The sequence below is a fragment of the Chamaea fasciata genome, unplaced genomic scaffold (assembly GCF_029207755.1).
Source record: "Chamaea fasciata isolate MVZ Bird 193981 ecotype frontalis unplaced genomic scaffold, bChaFas1.0.hap1 SCAF_9, whole genome shotgun sequence".
Classification (NCBI taxonomy): Eukaryota; Metazoa; Chordata; class Aves; order Passeriformes; family Sylviidae; genus Chamaea; species Chamaea fasciata.
The window spans coordinates 29,214,235-29,227,631 of NW_027094094.1; the positions used below are offsets into that span (position 1 = coordinate 29,214,235).

The 13,397-nt window shown below is 43.8% G+C and overlaps 1 protein-coding gene across 1 annotated transcript; it reads left to right on the forward strand.

Annotated features, from left to right (window-relative positions):
* The first annotated feature begins 929 nt into the window (after positions 1 to 929).
* Positions 930 to 9,517, forward strand: CDK1 (cyclin dependent kinase 1). The gene is made up of 8 exons (XM_066191671.1): positions 930 to 1,010; positions 1,808 to 1,858; positions 3,279 to 3,435; positions 4,499 to 4,622; positions 5,015 to 5,185; positions 5,720 to 5,883; positions 6,012 to 6,153; positions 9,182 to 9,517. The coding sequence occupies exons 2-8, from the start codon at positions 1,822 to 1,824 to the stop codon at positions 9,293 to 9,295; spliced, it is 909 nt and encodes a 302-aa protein (XP_066047768.1). The 5' UTR covers positions 930 to 1,010; positions 1,808 to 1,821; the 3' UTR covers positions 9,296 to 9,517.
* The last annotated feature ends 3,880 nt before the right edge of the window (positions 9,518 to 13,397 follow it).

Genomic DNA, 13,397 nt, shown 5'->3' on the forward strand with positions numbered 1-13,397 from the left:
CCTTGAAAGCAGCTTCCAAGGCCACAGCAGCACTTCCCAGATTAGCACTCATGCAGCCAGAAATAATGAATTTACGCTCTGGCCGGCCATGGCATCCAAATCTAACCGACCTGATTAAAAAGAGAAGCTGCGGCCAACGCCTAGCCTGGTCCCAACACAATTATACTCCCCAAACCAACAGCCCAAAGCGCTATTCCAGTGGTACCCAGCGTCCAGTGAAGAGATATAAAGTTGATCAAGCAATTAGAGCGTCACTCCAAGGAGGAAAGGCTGAAGGAGCCAGGGCTGTTCCGCCTGGAGCAGAGATAGAGAGGGAACATCACCCCTGTCTAAGGGAGGGCTCAGAGCAGGGACCAGGCGTTGCTCCTTGGGACCAGCGATGGCACAAGAGGAATGGGCACGAACGAACGCCCAGGAGTTCCACCAGAACACGAGGAAGAGCTTTACTGTGCGGTGACAGAGCAGTGGGAGAGATTGAGCAGAGAGGGTGTGGAGTCTCGCTCCCTGGAGATATTCCAGAACCGTCCGGACGCGATCCTGTGCCATCTGCTCTGGGACAGCCCTGCATGAGCAGCGAGGTGGGACCGGGTGACCCACGGTGCGATTCTGGGATCGTGACCGTTCCGCCCAGTGCCGCCGTCCCAGCGCCCCGGCGTCACCGGCTCTGGGCTACGCGGAACGACCCACCCGCCCTGCCAGCCTGCCTCGACTCGCGCGATCCGCGAACCAAGGGGATGCCCACCGCATCCTCAGCTTGCCGCGCCCGGCCGTACAGCCCTTTCTGTATGCTCCCCCTCGCGGAGCCGAAAGCCGCCCTTTGGGCCTCGCTTTGGCGCGGAGCGCTCTGATTGGCCGCTTTGAACGGGCCCGGCGCGGCGCCATTGGCGGAGCGCGGCGGGCGGCCGGTTCGAATGCGCGGCGGCCCCGCCTCCAGCTCGCGCGGCGCTGCGGACGTGCCTGTGTGGCGGCGGCGGCGGCTCGTGCGGCGCGCGCGCGCAGCGGCTCCGCAGGTGAGGGGCGCGCGGCGGGGCCGTTGGTGCGCGCGGCCGCGAGAGGGGCAGCCGGGGGAGAGGGGTGCGCGCTCCCGGCCCGGGGGGACGGCCCGCTCCCGGCCCGGTCTGCGGTAGGGAGCGCCCCGGAGAGCCGGGCGGCGGGCGGGGGAGCGCCTCGGGCCGGCGGGAGCGGGGCAGGGGCTGGGCCGCTCCGAGAGGGGCCTGCGCGGCGAGCGGGCGCTGCCCGCCCTGGCCGGAGCCGGCAGCCTCCCGGAGCCGAAGGTAACTCGCATCTGCCCGGTGCCCGTGACCCCCCGGAGCCGGTGCTGGTCCGGAGCAGCGGGGGAGGTGTGGAGCGGCAGCCCCGGCCGCTGCCTCGGCGAGCTGTGCCCGGCGCTCGCCCAGTGACACCCCGGGCCGGGGTTCCCTGCCGCGGCTAGCACCCGCTTCCCGGAGTTTTACTTTCCTATCCGTTTCTAGTTCGCTCCTCTTGAGTGAGTTAGTTAGGTAAGAAAGATGAGTAGGGTGTCCTTTCTTCAGTTCCTTGGAGGAACTTTCTTCAAAGATTTTTTTTTTCTCTCCTTGGAATCATTGCCCACTCGTACTTTGGGGATGTAGTTTTTCTAGCTGGAATTCTGAATAAACGTGTTCTGTGTTTTTGTTGATGAGAACATTGAAGTGTTTCACGTTACATCCTAATTATGTGAGACACAACTCGCTTCTTACGACTTGGCATAGGTTCAGTGACTTGTCTCTGTTCAGGGTAGCAACTGTTCACCCTCATTTTCTGTTTCTTTTTTTCCTGTCCATTTCAGGGATAACCACAGCAATGGATGATTACACAAAAATAGAGAAGATTGGGGAGGGTAAGTATGGGGAACAGTGAGCTTTTAAATGCTCCGGTTTGAGCTATGAAGTGTCCCAGAAGCTCGGTGCACTCTGCCTGTTGCAGCAGTCACTGTGATTCAACCAAGTGACTAAATAAGCCTGTGGCTTAATTACTGTGGTAGTTATCTATATCTGTAAAAGCTTTCAGCCTGCCCCTTTTTTTTGAAAGTGGCATGGTCTTTTTAAAACAACTGACCAGTGTTGAGAGGTGTCTGCCCTCGTTTTGATGGCTGATGGTATAACATCCCTCCAAAAGGGAGAAAAAATACATTTTGAGTCCTGAAACCATCTTACAGTTTAGGAAGCTCCCCCATTTCTCTGAGTATGAACTTAGCAGTTTCCCCTGAAGTTGTGCAATGTGTTGTTTTGCTTGGAGCTGCTGGTAGGGAGTAGTATTTTCTGGGTTGTTCTGCTCTGGTTATATACAGGCAGTGCAGGTGTCAAGGGAAAGCCAGATGGCAAAGCTCTGTGCAGAAGTGAATTTTTAACCATTACTTTACATTGAGGCACTAAGAAGATGGCTCCAATGCAGATGTTAGTCACAACTCCCTGTTACTGGAAATCCAGCCTGTGTTAACTGTAGAAGTCAGTGTCCTTTATCAAACATTTCACAAGGCTCTAGCCTTCTGTAGGCTTGAAAATTTGAAGTACGTTGCTCTGAGATTGCACACTGAGGCAATAGCAAAAGATGTGCTTGGATCTTGCAGCAAAGCTTTGTAATCAAAGCCTTGTGTGTGAATCTTTCTGAAATAAACTGGTTTGGGCTTCGTGTGAGGGATTAATGTTTCAAGAAGGGTAAAAAGAGAAGACTTACCCTGTCTTGGTTTGAAGGTTCTCTTTCTGTGAACACTGATTATTAAATTGAATTGATTTGAGATTTACTATTGGTTCCAATTTCAGCTTCTGCTGAGACTCACAGCACTAGCCTCTCTCCTGCACTGAGGATTGGGCCAGAGGTATTTCTACAGCTCACACCCATGGATGGCTGGATCTCAGGCTGCAGAAGGAACAGTACTTCCATTTGCAGCTAAACCTTTAGCATTTTAATATGATGCATCAATGGTGAAATCATAATCCTTTATAATGATCTTGCCTGAAAGTTAGTCAACTTGAAACTCAAATAGTATCTGATTTTATAACTACATCTTCCAAATATTCACCTTTCACACTTAGGCTTCTAAGTATCCTGTCCTAACAAATGCTACGCTTCATGGGTGGCATGCTTTAAACAAACAAAAATATTGCTCAGGTTAACTCCACAGCTGAGTAGTAGTTTGTCATTTAAACCAATGCTCCATTTGTAAGGACTTTTCCTGCGTTAGCAGCTCGTGTTTGCAATAACTTATTTGTACCTGAAGCTGGTACTTCCTATATTTGTTTCACTGTCTTTTTGTTCAGGTACCTATGGTGTTGTGTATAAAGGTCGTCACAAAACCACAGGCCAAGTGGTTGCAATGAAGAAAATACGTCTAGAAAGTGAGGAGGAAGGTGTTCCAAGTACTGCTATCCGAGAAATTTCTTTATTAAAAGAGCTGAATCATCCCAATATAGTCTGGTATGCATATACTGGTATTTAGCTAAACTCTTGGAAGGGCACTAGGTCCCATCAGATGATAAGTTATTTTGCCATTCATCTAGTGAGGTGAGGACCTCTCTGCTTAACACAGTGTCTGCTTTGCAGCAAATAGTTAAAATTCCATATTTATGCCAGTTTTCCAATTAAGCCTTCATGCTGCTTCTTTTTGTTCTAGGAATCTATCAATTATTTTTTTTTAATTTAGAAATTTCTGTAAATTCTTTTCAGAGAGGTTATTGTGAGAATGGCGGCAGCATACCTCATGAAAACTGGCTGAAGCTGTTACTTCAGGCAGGCTCAGAAGTTCATATACCACCTTCAAATAGACCACTTGACTTAAGTGTTCTGATGTTCCTCCCTGCTGTTCTGTAGCAGGAATCTGGATGTGTTTTGATGCTGTCATAGCTGGCACACCTGAGCTAGGAGTGAAGCTTCTTCCATCAGTGACTACTTGACATGTAAAAATGATTGCAGCTATAGTCTTCCCTGCAACACATTTGCTTGCTCTTTGATGCAGCAAAATACCTGATCTTTAATGTGCCTTAAAACTGGCCAAGTTCCAGCCAGGTAATGTCTCAATGTATGCATGCTTGGGATTAGGAACCCCTACACTCTAAGGATGAAGAAGATTCTTAAAAATGTATGCAAATCCTGCTGTGTCTATTAGATTCCTATTAAATATTTGCTTAAACCCTCCTAGTAATTCAAGCTCTGCTGTAACAGGCCAGCTTCAGAGAAGCTAGGCACCAACATCCACAGGTGGGGTTTTTTTAACAGTAACAGTATTTTTTCTTCAGACTCCTGTGTCTGATTTGAGAGAATATAACTTTAAGAGGAAGCATATAGGCTTTTATTTCAGTTTGATGCTATTTCAGATACACTTGATTTTCCAGATGACAGTATAACTCACTAGGTCTGTTGTTTGAAGACTTTTAAGACTTCCATATTAGGAACCTGGAAATATCAGCTTGTATCCCTGTTGAGAGAGGAAATGTGAGTTCATGCATTTTGCAGTGGAAGTAATTGTACACTCAATTTTTAGTCTTCAGGATGTTCTCATGCAGGATTCAAGACTGTACCTTGTCTTTGAATTCCTTTCCATGGATCTCAAGAAATATTTGGATAGTATTCCATCTGGCCAGTATTTGGAGCGTTCACGTGTTAAGGTAATGAGGACAATTTCTTAACCTAAGAGGAAATTTAATTTAAAGATGACCTACTAAGCCATAAGCAGCTCTTATTTTCAGTATAATTAACTCCTTGAGGAGAAATGAAAGGTTAAATAAGCAGCTGTAGATAATAAGATGAATGTGAGTTTTGCTTTCAATTGCCACTTGAAAATCTTTTAATTACTGAGATTAAACTGCCTTAAACTAATGTTCAGAATTAATTTGTGTAGCTTTTTGATTGATATTAACTCAATATCTGCAATGCCTTGGATCTCCATTTCCTGCTGCTGTGGGGAGAGCTAATGAAGGGAACACCTTTGTGTTGCAGGACACTGACATGTATTAAAGGCAACTCCTTCCTTTCTTTCCTCCCACCTCATCCTTTCTAGAGTTATCTGTACCAGATTTTGCAAGGTATTGTCTTCTGCCACTCAAGAAGAGTTCTGCACAGAGACTTGAAACCTCAGAATCTCCTGATAGATGACAAGGGGGTGATTAAACTGGCAGACTTCGGATTGGCCCGAGCCTTTGGGATTCCAGTGCGGGTCTACACTCATGAGGTGAGTTGGGAAATCCTTCTGGTGGTTTGGATAGTGTGTGCTTGCTTCCTGCTAAGAACTGATTCTGAAACAGCTAAAAAGAATCAGTGTTTTCAAGCCATAAGCTAACAAAACCATGAAATAGTTTTGTTTTCCAAAACAGTTTTCCACCTCTTTGACTAAGGTTCCAAAGCATTTAATGAATCTCACTCACAGTGAGTCAGATGGACTCAAACTTGCTGCTCACTGTCTCATAAAGGCATTTTTGCTTCGCAGAGCACTGTGGTTTGAGGGGGTTTGTTGGCTGGGTGCCAAAGGATTCCTGCTCTTAGGGAAGCTGTGCAGGCAGGTGCTTTTCTTGAAGTAGAAGCTTCTGCAGTGGAGTTGGTTTGTCTACAAATGAAGTTTGAAACTAGTATTACACTTCCACTAAAACTTCTAGTACTGGCTGTTTTTAGCAAAAACTGTGAACGCTGCTTAAAAACAAGTGATCCGTTGTTCTTGTGTCAATTAAAGGGCCCAATTCCACAAAGTTAACCTTGGCTTGTTCCACAGGTAGTGACACTGTGGTACAGGTCTCCAGAGGTGCTGCTGGGATCTGCTCGTTACTCTACTCCTGTAGATATCTGGAGCATAGGAACCATATTTGCTGAGTTGGCAACTAAAAAGCCACTTTTCCATGGGGATTCAGAGATTGACCAGATCTTCAGAATCTTCAGGTATGTAAGGCTGAACCTTTCCTTGCTACCTGGGTGCCACCACACAACAGTTGTGTGTAATTAAAAGTGTAATAGCACGTAACAGATTTCAGACTAAACTACTCAATATTTTGCTTATGCTTGCACAGAGCTTTAGGGACCCCCAACAACGAGGTATGGCCTGAGGTGGAATCCCTGCAAGACTATAAAAACACTTTCCCAAAATGGAAACCTGTCAGCCTTGAAACACATGTCAAGAACTTGGATAAAGATGGACTTGATCTGCTGGCTGTAAGTAGTCTGTCCTAAACTGCTGATTGAGAAACTGAGTGGGCTGTTTGAAATGCTCCAGAATACACAAAGCTGCACTAATCAGTCATGGCTAGAAGGAAAATATGGAGATCTTCAAGCTATCAGCAGTGGTATGAGCCTTCCTTCTTGTAGAAGTGGCGCTGTGTGTGGCATTCGCTCCTTTCACAAGTAATACCAGACTATTTTTCACACAGCTTTTTTATAATAAGAAGGCAGGTACAACTTGAAAGTGAGGATGAGTCTTTACAAAGAGCTTTTAAGTGAAGGCTTCTGCCCAAGTAGCTGTCACCTTTCTGCTGCCAGCACCAATTGTGATGTGGCTGTATGACTGCCAAGGTAGTTGGAAATGTTTATCTTGTGGTAGCATGTGGATTAATCCCGGTGGGCTCATCTTGGTTAAAATTTTAAGGTGGTTTTAATAAACATGGATAGAAACAGCTGAATATATTGATTAGCTGACACAAGAAATTTAGTTCAAGTCTGTCTGTAGTGTCTGTCTCAACTGCCCTTAAATTTTAAATGTTTTTGGCTGTGGTTGATTAACTTTTAATTGGTATCTTTTGTTTCTAGTGTGAGTTTCTTTTAGTTCTGTGGCCAGGCAGTTAAACAACCACACCAGGCTTTTAATTGGCAATCTCTTCATCAGTCTTTTCTATTTAGTGCTCTTCCAGCTCATGTGCTGCCACTGTGGGCTAATTTAGGTCAATCTTCGATGTCCGCAGGTATAAAACTTACCTTGGTTGTCCTTTGGCTGTTCTAAAGCTGCATTTGTACAGTGCAGACCTACACTTCAGGGTGTGGGTTGGGTGCTCTGTGTGTCTCAGGACAAGCTGACACTTCAGAGCCCCCTTGCACAGCAGTAGCCGTGCACCTGGCTCATGGCTGAATGCAGTCACAAAGCAGTTCACTACCCATACTGGTAAAATGGCAGAATGCTCTGGATGAAGCAGTGTTACCCAAAAAGCTCAAATGATCACAATTTCTCACAGTTTTTCTTGAGGGGCAGAGCCCCAGGTCACACTGACAGGCTGAACATGTAGCTGTCCTGGATAGCTCTCAACCTTGCAGCACAGTTGTCTTACAGAGATAAGACCCATGACAGCATCTTTATTAAATCAGTTTGAAATAGAATTGTTGCTGACTGTATTTACAAGCTAAAAATCAGTGGAACTGGCAGGAGAATCTTGTAGAAACAGCTGTATGAAAAGGACCTGCCAAGGGCTCATCTCAGCTTAGGTGGGGCTTCACAGTGCGGAGCCAATGGCTGGGGCTGCTGCTAATTAAGGCCAAAAAAAGTACTAGTTCTTCATGGTGTTAACATAATTCTAGTCTCAAAGCATATTAAATTCTCTAAAGACTTGTACAATTCTGCCCTAATCAGTAGTGACATTTTAGCTTCCTGTTAGTGTCTGGTGACAGTGGTATTCCTGACTGGAATCCCTTTAAGTTTCCCATGGCACTTTTAAGCCTTTTAAACCAATAATATAACTTTAAAGACAACAAACTGAATAGTTCCTTCTAAGAGCACAAGCTCAGATATGTCAATGAAAATATTTTAATGTTGAATTTTTTATATAGAATATTGCAGATGGCATCTGTATGTAAAGGAGCTTTCTTTGAAAATGTCTTAATGCAAAAATGTGTAATTCAAATTGCATTAGTGAGGTTGTGAGTTTGAGACCTTCATAAGCTAAATGACTTCTATGGCCAGCATTTCAAAGCATTGAATGGCTGTCCTCAAAAACTTTGAATTATCAGGACAGTTGGTGCCAGGAAAAACTAATGTTCCAGACTGCTCAGAGAAGTTTTTCACTTACTCTATCAGTTGTGGTGCTGTAGTCTCAGTGTCACAGCATCCCTTTTTCAGAGAAATTTCCCTTTTTGAGTCAATTTTGAGAGAACCTTTGATACCAGAATTAACTGTAAGACATTGTTCTGGGTCCAGGTAATGGGAACCTGCCACAAGGTACAATTGGACATGCCAGGTTAAATCTAGAGGCAGCATTGCATTTGGCAGGAGTTCAGAGAATATAAATGCAAATTCAGTGGTTTAAATTGACTTGGAAGACTCCCTGTAGAAAGAAGCGTAGAGATTGTTAAATGTCAAGACTGGGCACAGCAATACTGGTTAAGTTTTGTTCTGGAAGACAGATTTGTGCAGACAGGGCAGAGGCAGCTGGTGGAATCCTGATTACTGGAATTTGAAATGGTCTGTCCTTAAGTATGGAGAAGTAAAAAGACTTTGCTTGTTTTGGGTCTAGTACAAAAGTGCTGATTGCTTCATTCCTTTTTTGACCCCTTGTATGATATAAGCTATAGATACTTTTTTAATGGCTAGAAAAACAATTTCCTCCTGTTTTAGAAACTTCTGGGGGTTATTTTAATGGCCATGAGACTCCCTATTTTTGCTCTCATCACCTTTATTGAGGTATCCAATTGAAGTATTTTCTTGCAAAGAGATGCAAGTTTTAACTGTTTTCTTCAATTCTGCCTGTTTGTCCTCTACTTTCCAATTTGGATTTGAAACTGAGTGAGCGTTCTCCTATTTTAATTATAAAGTCACCAACCTGAGCAGAAGCAATTTGACATCACCTTATTCAGTGTCAGTAACAAAACAAGTGTAAAGACCACTTGTCCTTGTAAACATTTAGGGCTTTAACAGCCTAAAGCTTATTAATTTCCCTCAGTAAGAAGCTGAGAGTATAATTGGGGCTTGGTGCCTGGTTGTTGATTTAGTTCAGTGGATGTGGTACCCAGGCACAGGCAAGGGCTTGGTTATTGCCCCGGGGGGTAAATGGGGTTCTTCATTTTCTGAGATGTTATGCACTACTACTGACTTGTAGGGGAAATAACCTTTCCAACTAGGAGAGTACAGAACAGAGGGGGGAAATGTCTTTATAGTTACTTTATTATTATTATTATTATTGTTATTATGGTTAAATATCTATTTAACATGATTTTAGTTCACATTTCATGAGGAAGTAAATGTGTTTCTTTTTTCTTCCAGAAAATGTTAATTTATGATCCTGCTAAAAGGATTTCTGGCAAAATGGCCTTGAACCATCCATATTTTGATGACTTGGACAAATCCACTCTTCCTGCTAATCTGATTAAGAAATAGTCCTTTGGACTAAATCATCCAGAGTGAAATAATTGTGATTACTTTTACTCTCAAGTCTGTAATTTGTATGTCTGTCTTTTTGCTCTTAAGATTGGCTGTGTTCAGTTTGTTTTGGTTTGTTATCCAAATGTAAATATTAACCTGTTAGTGCTGAGTTCCAATACAATGCAAATATTGCTGCAATTAATGCAGTCACTTTCTATAAATAAAGCTTTAACCCCAGTGAAGGACTGAACTTATTTCCAGGCCATGGCTGCTCTACGGAAGGACTCTTGTTTTCTTTGGAATGTGCTGGAAAAGCACCATTTGGCTAAAAAAGCTGCTAACCCAAACTTCTAAGTGGTTGTTCCTGGTATGACAGGAAATTCTCAAGTTTGAGATGTTTCAGTGTCAAGTCACTTAGAATTTTACTTGAGCATGGCAATTGATGTGCCAAAGGACATCAACTGTGAGATATGCTGAGGAACAGCAACTTACAAAAGTGTAGATTGCCAAACTAATTTTAAGTTTTTGAAGGTAGCTGCAAATCATTATTTGAGAAAAGTTGCTTGCTCTATGTTTTTATCTTGGAGGCCCAAGAGTTTACCAAGATGTTGGCATGTGAATTCCTAGGAACTGTAATCATAAACTGAGCTGCCACATGGCTACAGACTTTACCATAATTAAAGCAGAAGCTTTTTAAAGCTCCCTGGCATTTAACTGACAGGTGAGAATGTTGTCAAAAGTTGAAATAAAATTCAAATGTGTACTAATAACAGCTAGTGTGGTAGTTCCCAATTGCTACCTCCATTTTTGGCCTTCAGACACAGCAGTAGGGATGGGTGTACATCTGGTCTAAGTTTTACTGGCTCTGGGCACTGTGGTGCTCCTTTCCTTGCTGGCTGGGGCCAAGGCTCGCAGCTCAGGGGGGAATAGTATTGAAAGTACTTAGATTTCTGAATCAGGTGTGTGAAAGTGCTGATATGGACTCTATAAACAGGTTTGCAGGAGCCCTGTCCTACACTAAAATCTGGACACTAAAAGCAGTGGAGATTATGACATCCTTCCAGTTCATCAGATATTTATTGTGTCCATGAGTAGCTGAAAGTGTTAGACCTAGCTTTTGTTAACTAGCAGCATGGTGAGAGATAAATGCCACTTGGGGTGTTACCACTGTTCCCTGCAAAGTGCTTCTCAATCTCCAGAAATATTGGAGACTTGGCTTAATGGAATCATTTGATAGCAGAGCGCCGAGGCCGAGAGGTTTTTTGAAATCATACAGGTAAGTTACTTCATTGAAGGCAATGGGGGAGAAGATTGTGATGGCTGACTCCTTTCTGTTAACACCAGTGAAAGGATGCAATTTCAAGACAAAGTAAAGACCTAATTTGTCTCCATTTGCATGTAGTCACTTGATACAGGCTGTACAGGCCAAGAGATTTGTAATTGCTGCTGCTTAATTGGTTACCTTGGTGGAGAGGAGGGGGAACCTGCCAGTAGCTGCATTAAAAATCAGAAGCTAGTGCATAGACTAGGTTCTGTGTGTGGAAAAGGCTTCAGCTGGGCAAACAATATTTTGTTGCTTGCAATACTGGTAAAGCCTTGTTTTTGTTTTGTAAGTAACTGGTGTCTGTCTCAGTTTAATGTGATAGGCTTTAGCCTATCTTAACTAACATTTTTAAGTACTAAAATTTCCAGAGAGGTTTTCAAACAATAACTTATTCCAAACCTGCAATCTTTCTTTAGCCAGGCACTGTAACAGCTGCTGTGACATCACTCTAGCTCTGAAAGAGCCATTATAGTGCTCCTGGTAAAGCAGGGGAACATGATACTGTCCATCTGTGCCTCAGGTGAGATATCACACTGAGACACCTGACTCACTGTCACGGCTCCACTGTTATCAATGGGGCAAAGTTATCAGTGAGGAAAATCACTTCCCTTGTGGAAAATAACATCATCTGCTCTTGGTAACTGCCCTGCTGCTTGCACCTAGCGTGTGGAAGGGTAGTGGTGTTCAAGCTTTGACCACCTAAAACCCAATTTTATTCCAGTCAGAACTTGGCATGCCCTGCACTTTGGGGATTTAACCCACTGTGGGTAGTAATCAGCAGACCTATTTACTGATGCCTATTGCAGCAGCTTTCTTCTGAATGTTGTAAGAATTGGGGATGAAATTACTTTATTTAAAAGCAAAGTGCTCCTCTCAAAAATGAAGTTCTATAATGTAATGTTGCATCAGTATTGCCTCTGGTACTATGGCTGCTCAGTATCATGTTTTCTACTACAGCACAAGTAAACCCTAGCTGAAAATGATAAACTTAACTTGGTCTTTGACTTCACTTGCTTGTCCTCCATACCATTAAAAAGTAATGGAGGTGAAAAAGCTTTGTGTATAAAATAATAGGGTTTTACACAGGATCAAACTGGGGTTTGGCAGTGGTTTGGGTTTTTTTTTTTTTTAAGTTACCAAGTGCTAGCGGGCTGCTGAAGTGTGGGGTTGGTGAAGGTTTTACATTGGTGCAGAGGGGGTGGGAAATGTACCTGCTGGAGTCAGAAAGAAGACACCTATTCAGTCCAATTGCATTTGCTACACTTAAAGCAGCAAACGACTGGGAACTTACCAGTGTTCCCATGTTGGTATCTGGGGTTACTTCTGAACAGCACTCTTTCCTTCTTGCCCACAGACCTGCACAAAGGCACAGCACTACCACTGGCTCTGTTTGATTTTATTTTATATTGGGTTTGTAAAGACTGGGTGGAAATAAGGAAACACTGATATACGGGCCCTGCTTTCATTAAGCCTGACTATTTATTCTCCACCAAGCTCCTTGCCTTATTTTCTGACAAGCTGCATCAATTTATGGAGTAATCTAAGAATTTCCCATTGCTTTGACCACCAGCTGCTCTGGTTTACATCTGCTGCATCAATGGCTCATTCCAGGTAATGGCTTTTGATTTCGTTCCCACAGTATTCCTGTATAAAGCATTGTCTCCTCGTGTGTAAATGTCAGCGGGGTACTGGGTGTTCTCCTCTGTTGTTGGGCATATTTTACTTCAGCCTGGCTATTTCAATATATTCTTGTTGTGTTTGAATCAATAGCAGGCTATTGATGCTGCTGCTAACAGATAAATTGAGTGATCTCAAACATGCATCTCCAGTACAGGTGGCTGGCTGCCTTTAATGGAAGAATTGGAGGGGAGAGCTGCTCTCTCCAAATTGCTAAAGTGACAGGCATGATTCCCTGGGGAATAATTAGTGGCTTTACAGGAATAGTTATATTCAGTTCTTTGAATTCAGTGAAAACCTTTCTGCTGACCTCTGAAGGGTTTAGATTACACTGCTGGGAGGGGATTTTTTTTTTTAAAAAAAAAGTTTTTTGCCCAACTATTTTAAGTGACAACCAACTGAATTCTTAAGAAAGCCTGCACTCAACTCACAGAATACCTGGCCAAATGCAAGGCAAAGTGTTGGACTGAGAGCCAAAATCAGGGATTTGGGTAATTTCCAGCATGGATCCTTGGGCCTGAGGAACGTGTTTTTCCCATGACAGCTTGGACTTGCTTAGCAAGGCCCATGGGCCCTTTCTAACCCACGTGGGGATAAAAGGGCTCCCCTGGTTTTCATTTGCTCTTCATCTACTGCTTTTCTTTGCACAAGACACATTAACTATCAATTTTCCTGCCAATTGTTGATCTTCCAGAAGAGGGTGGTGGGGTTTTTTGTGTAAAAAAGGAGAGATTTTGTGCCTGTATCATTAACAGCCCTCACTGCCATTTCCAACCACCCTTCAGTGCTATTTTTCTCCTCTCTTATCTCACCTATCGCCTTAAGAGGCACCACAGATGGACTTTCTTTAAGGCCTTTCCCCTTGACAGTGATTAGAGGAAGAATACCCCAGCCTAGCCAAGGGCTAGCTCTGCAAGTCTTGCTTCCAAAGGGCATTAAAGACAACGAGGAGGGTGATCTCACACCTGAGGGGGTCCTATCTTGACTCTTTCATAGAAGGGGAGGGCTCTAAAATGCTCCCAATTAGTGGCATGGGGGGATGAAAGGAGAGGTCAGTCCTTTTCCCCCTGTGGGTTCTCTGAACAGCTTCCTGGGGGGCTGGCAGGCCTTCAGAGC

Coding starts and splice junctions, on each gene's coding strand:
- CDK1 (XM_066191671.1), top strand. CDS start 1,822: ATGGATGATTACACAAAAATAGAGAAGATTGGGGAGG. Junction 4,623..5,014: donor TGGAGCGTTCACGTGTTAAG/GTAATGAGGACA, acceptor CATCCTTTCTAG/AGTTATCTGTACCAGATTTT. Junction 6,154..9,181: donor ATGGACTTGATCTGCTGGCT/GTAAGTAGTCTG, acceptor TTTTTCTTCCAG/AAAATGTTAATTTATGATCC.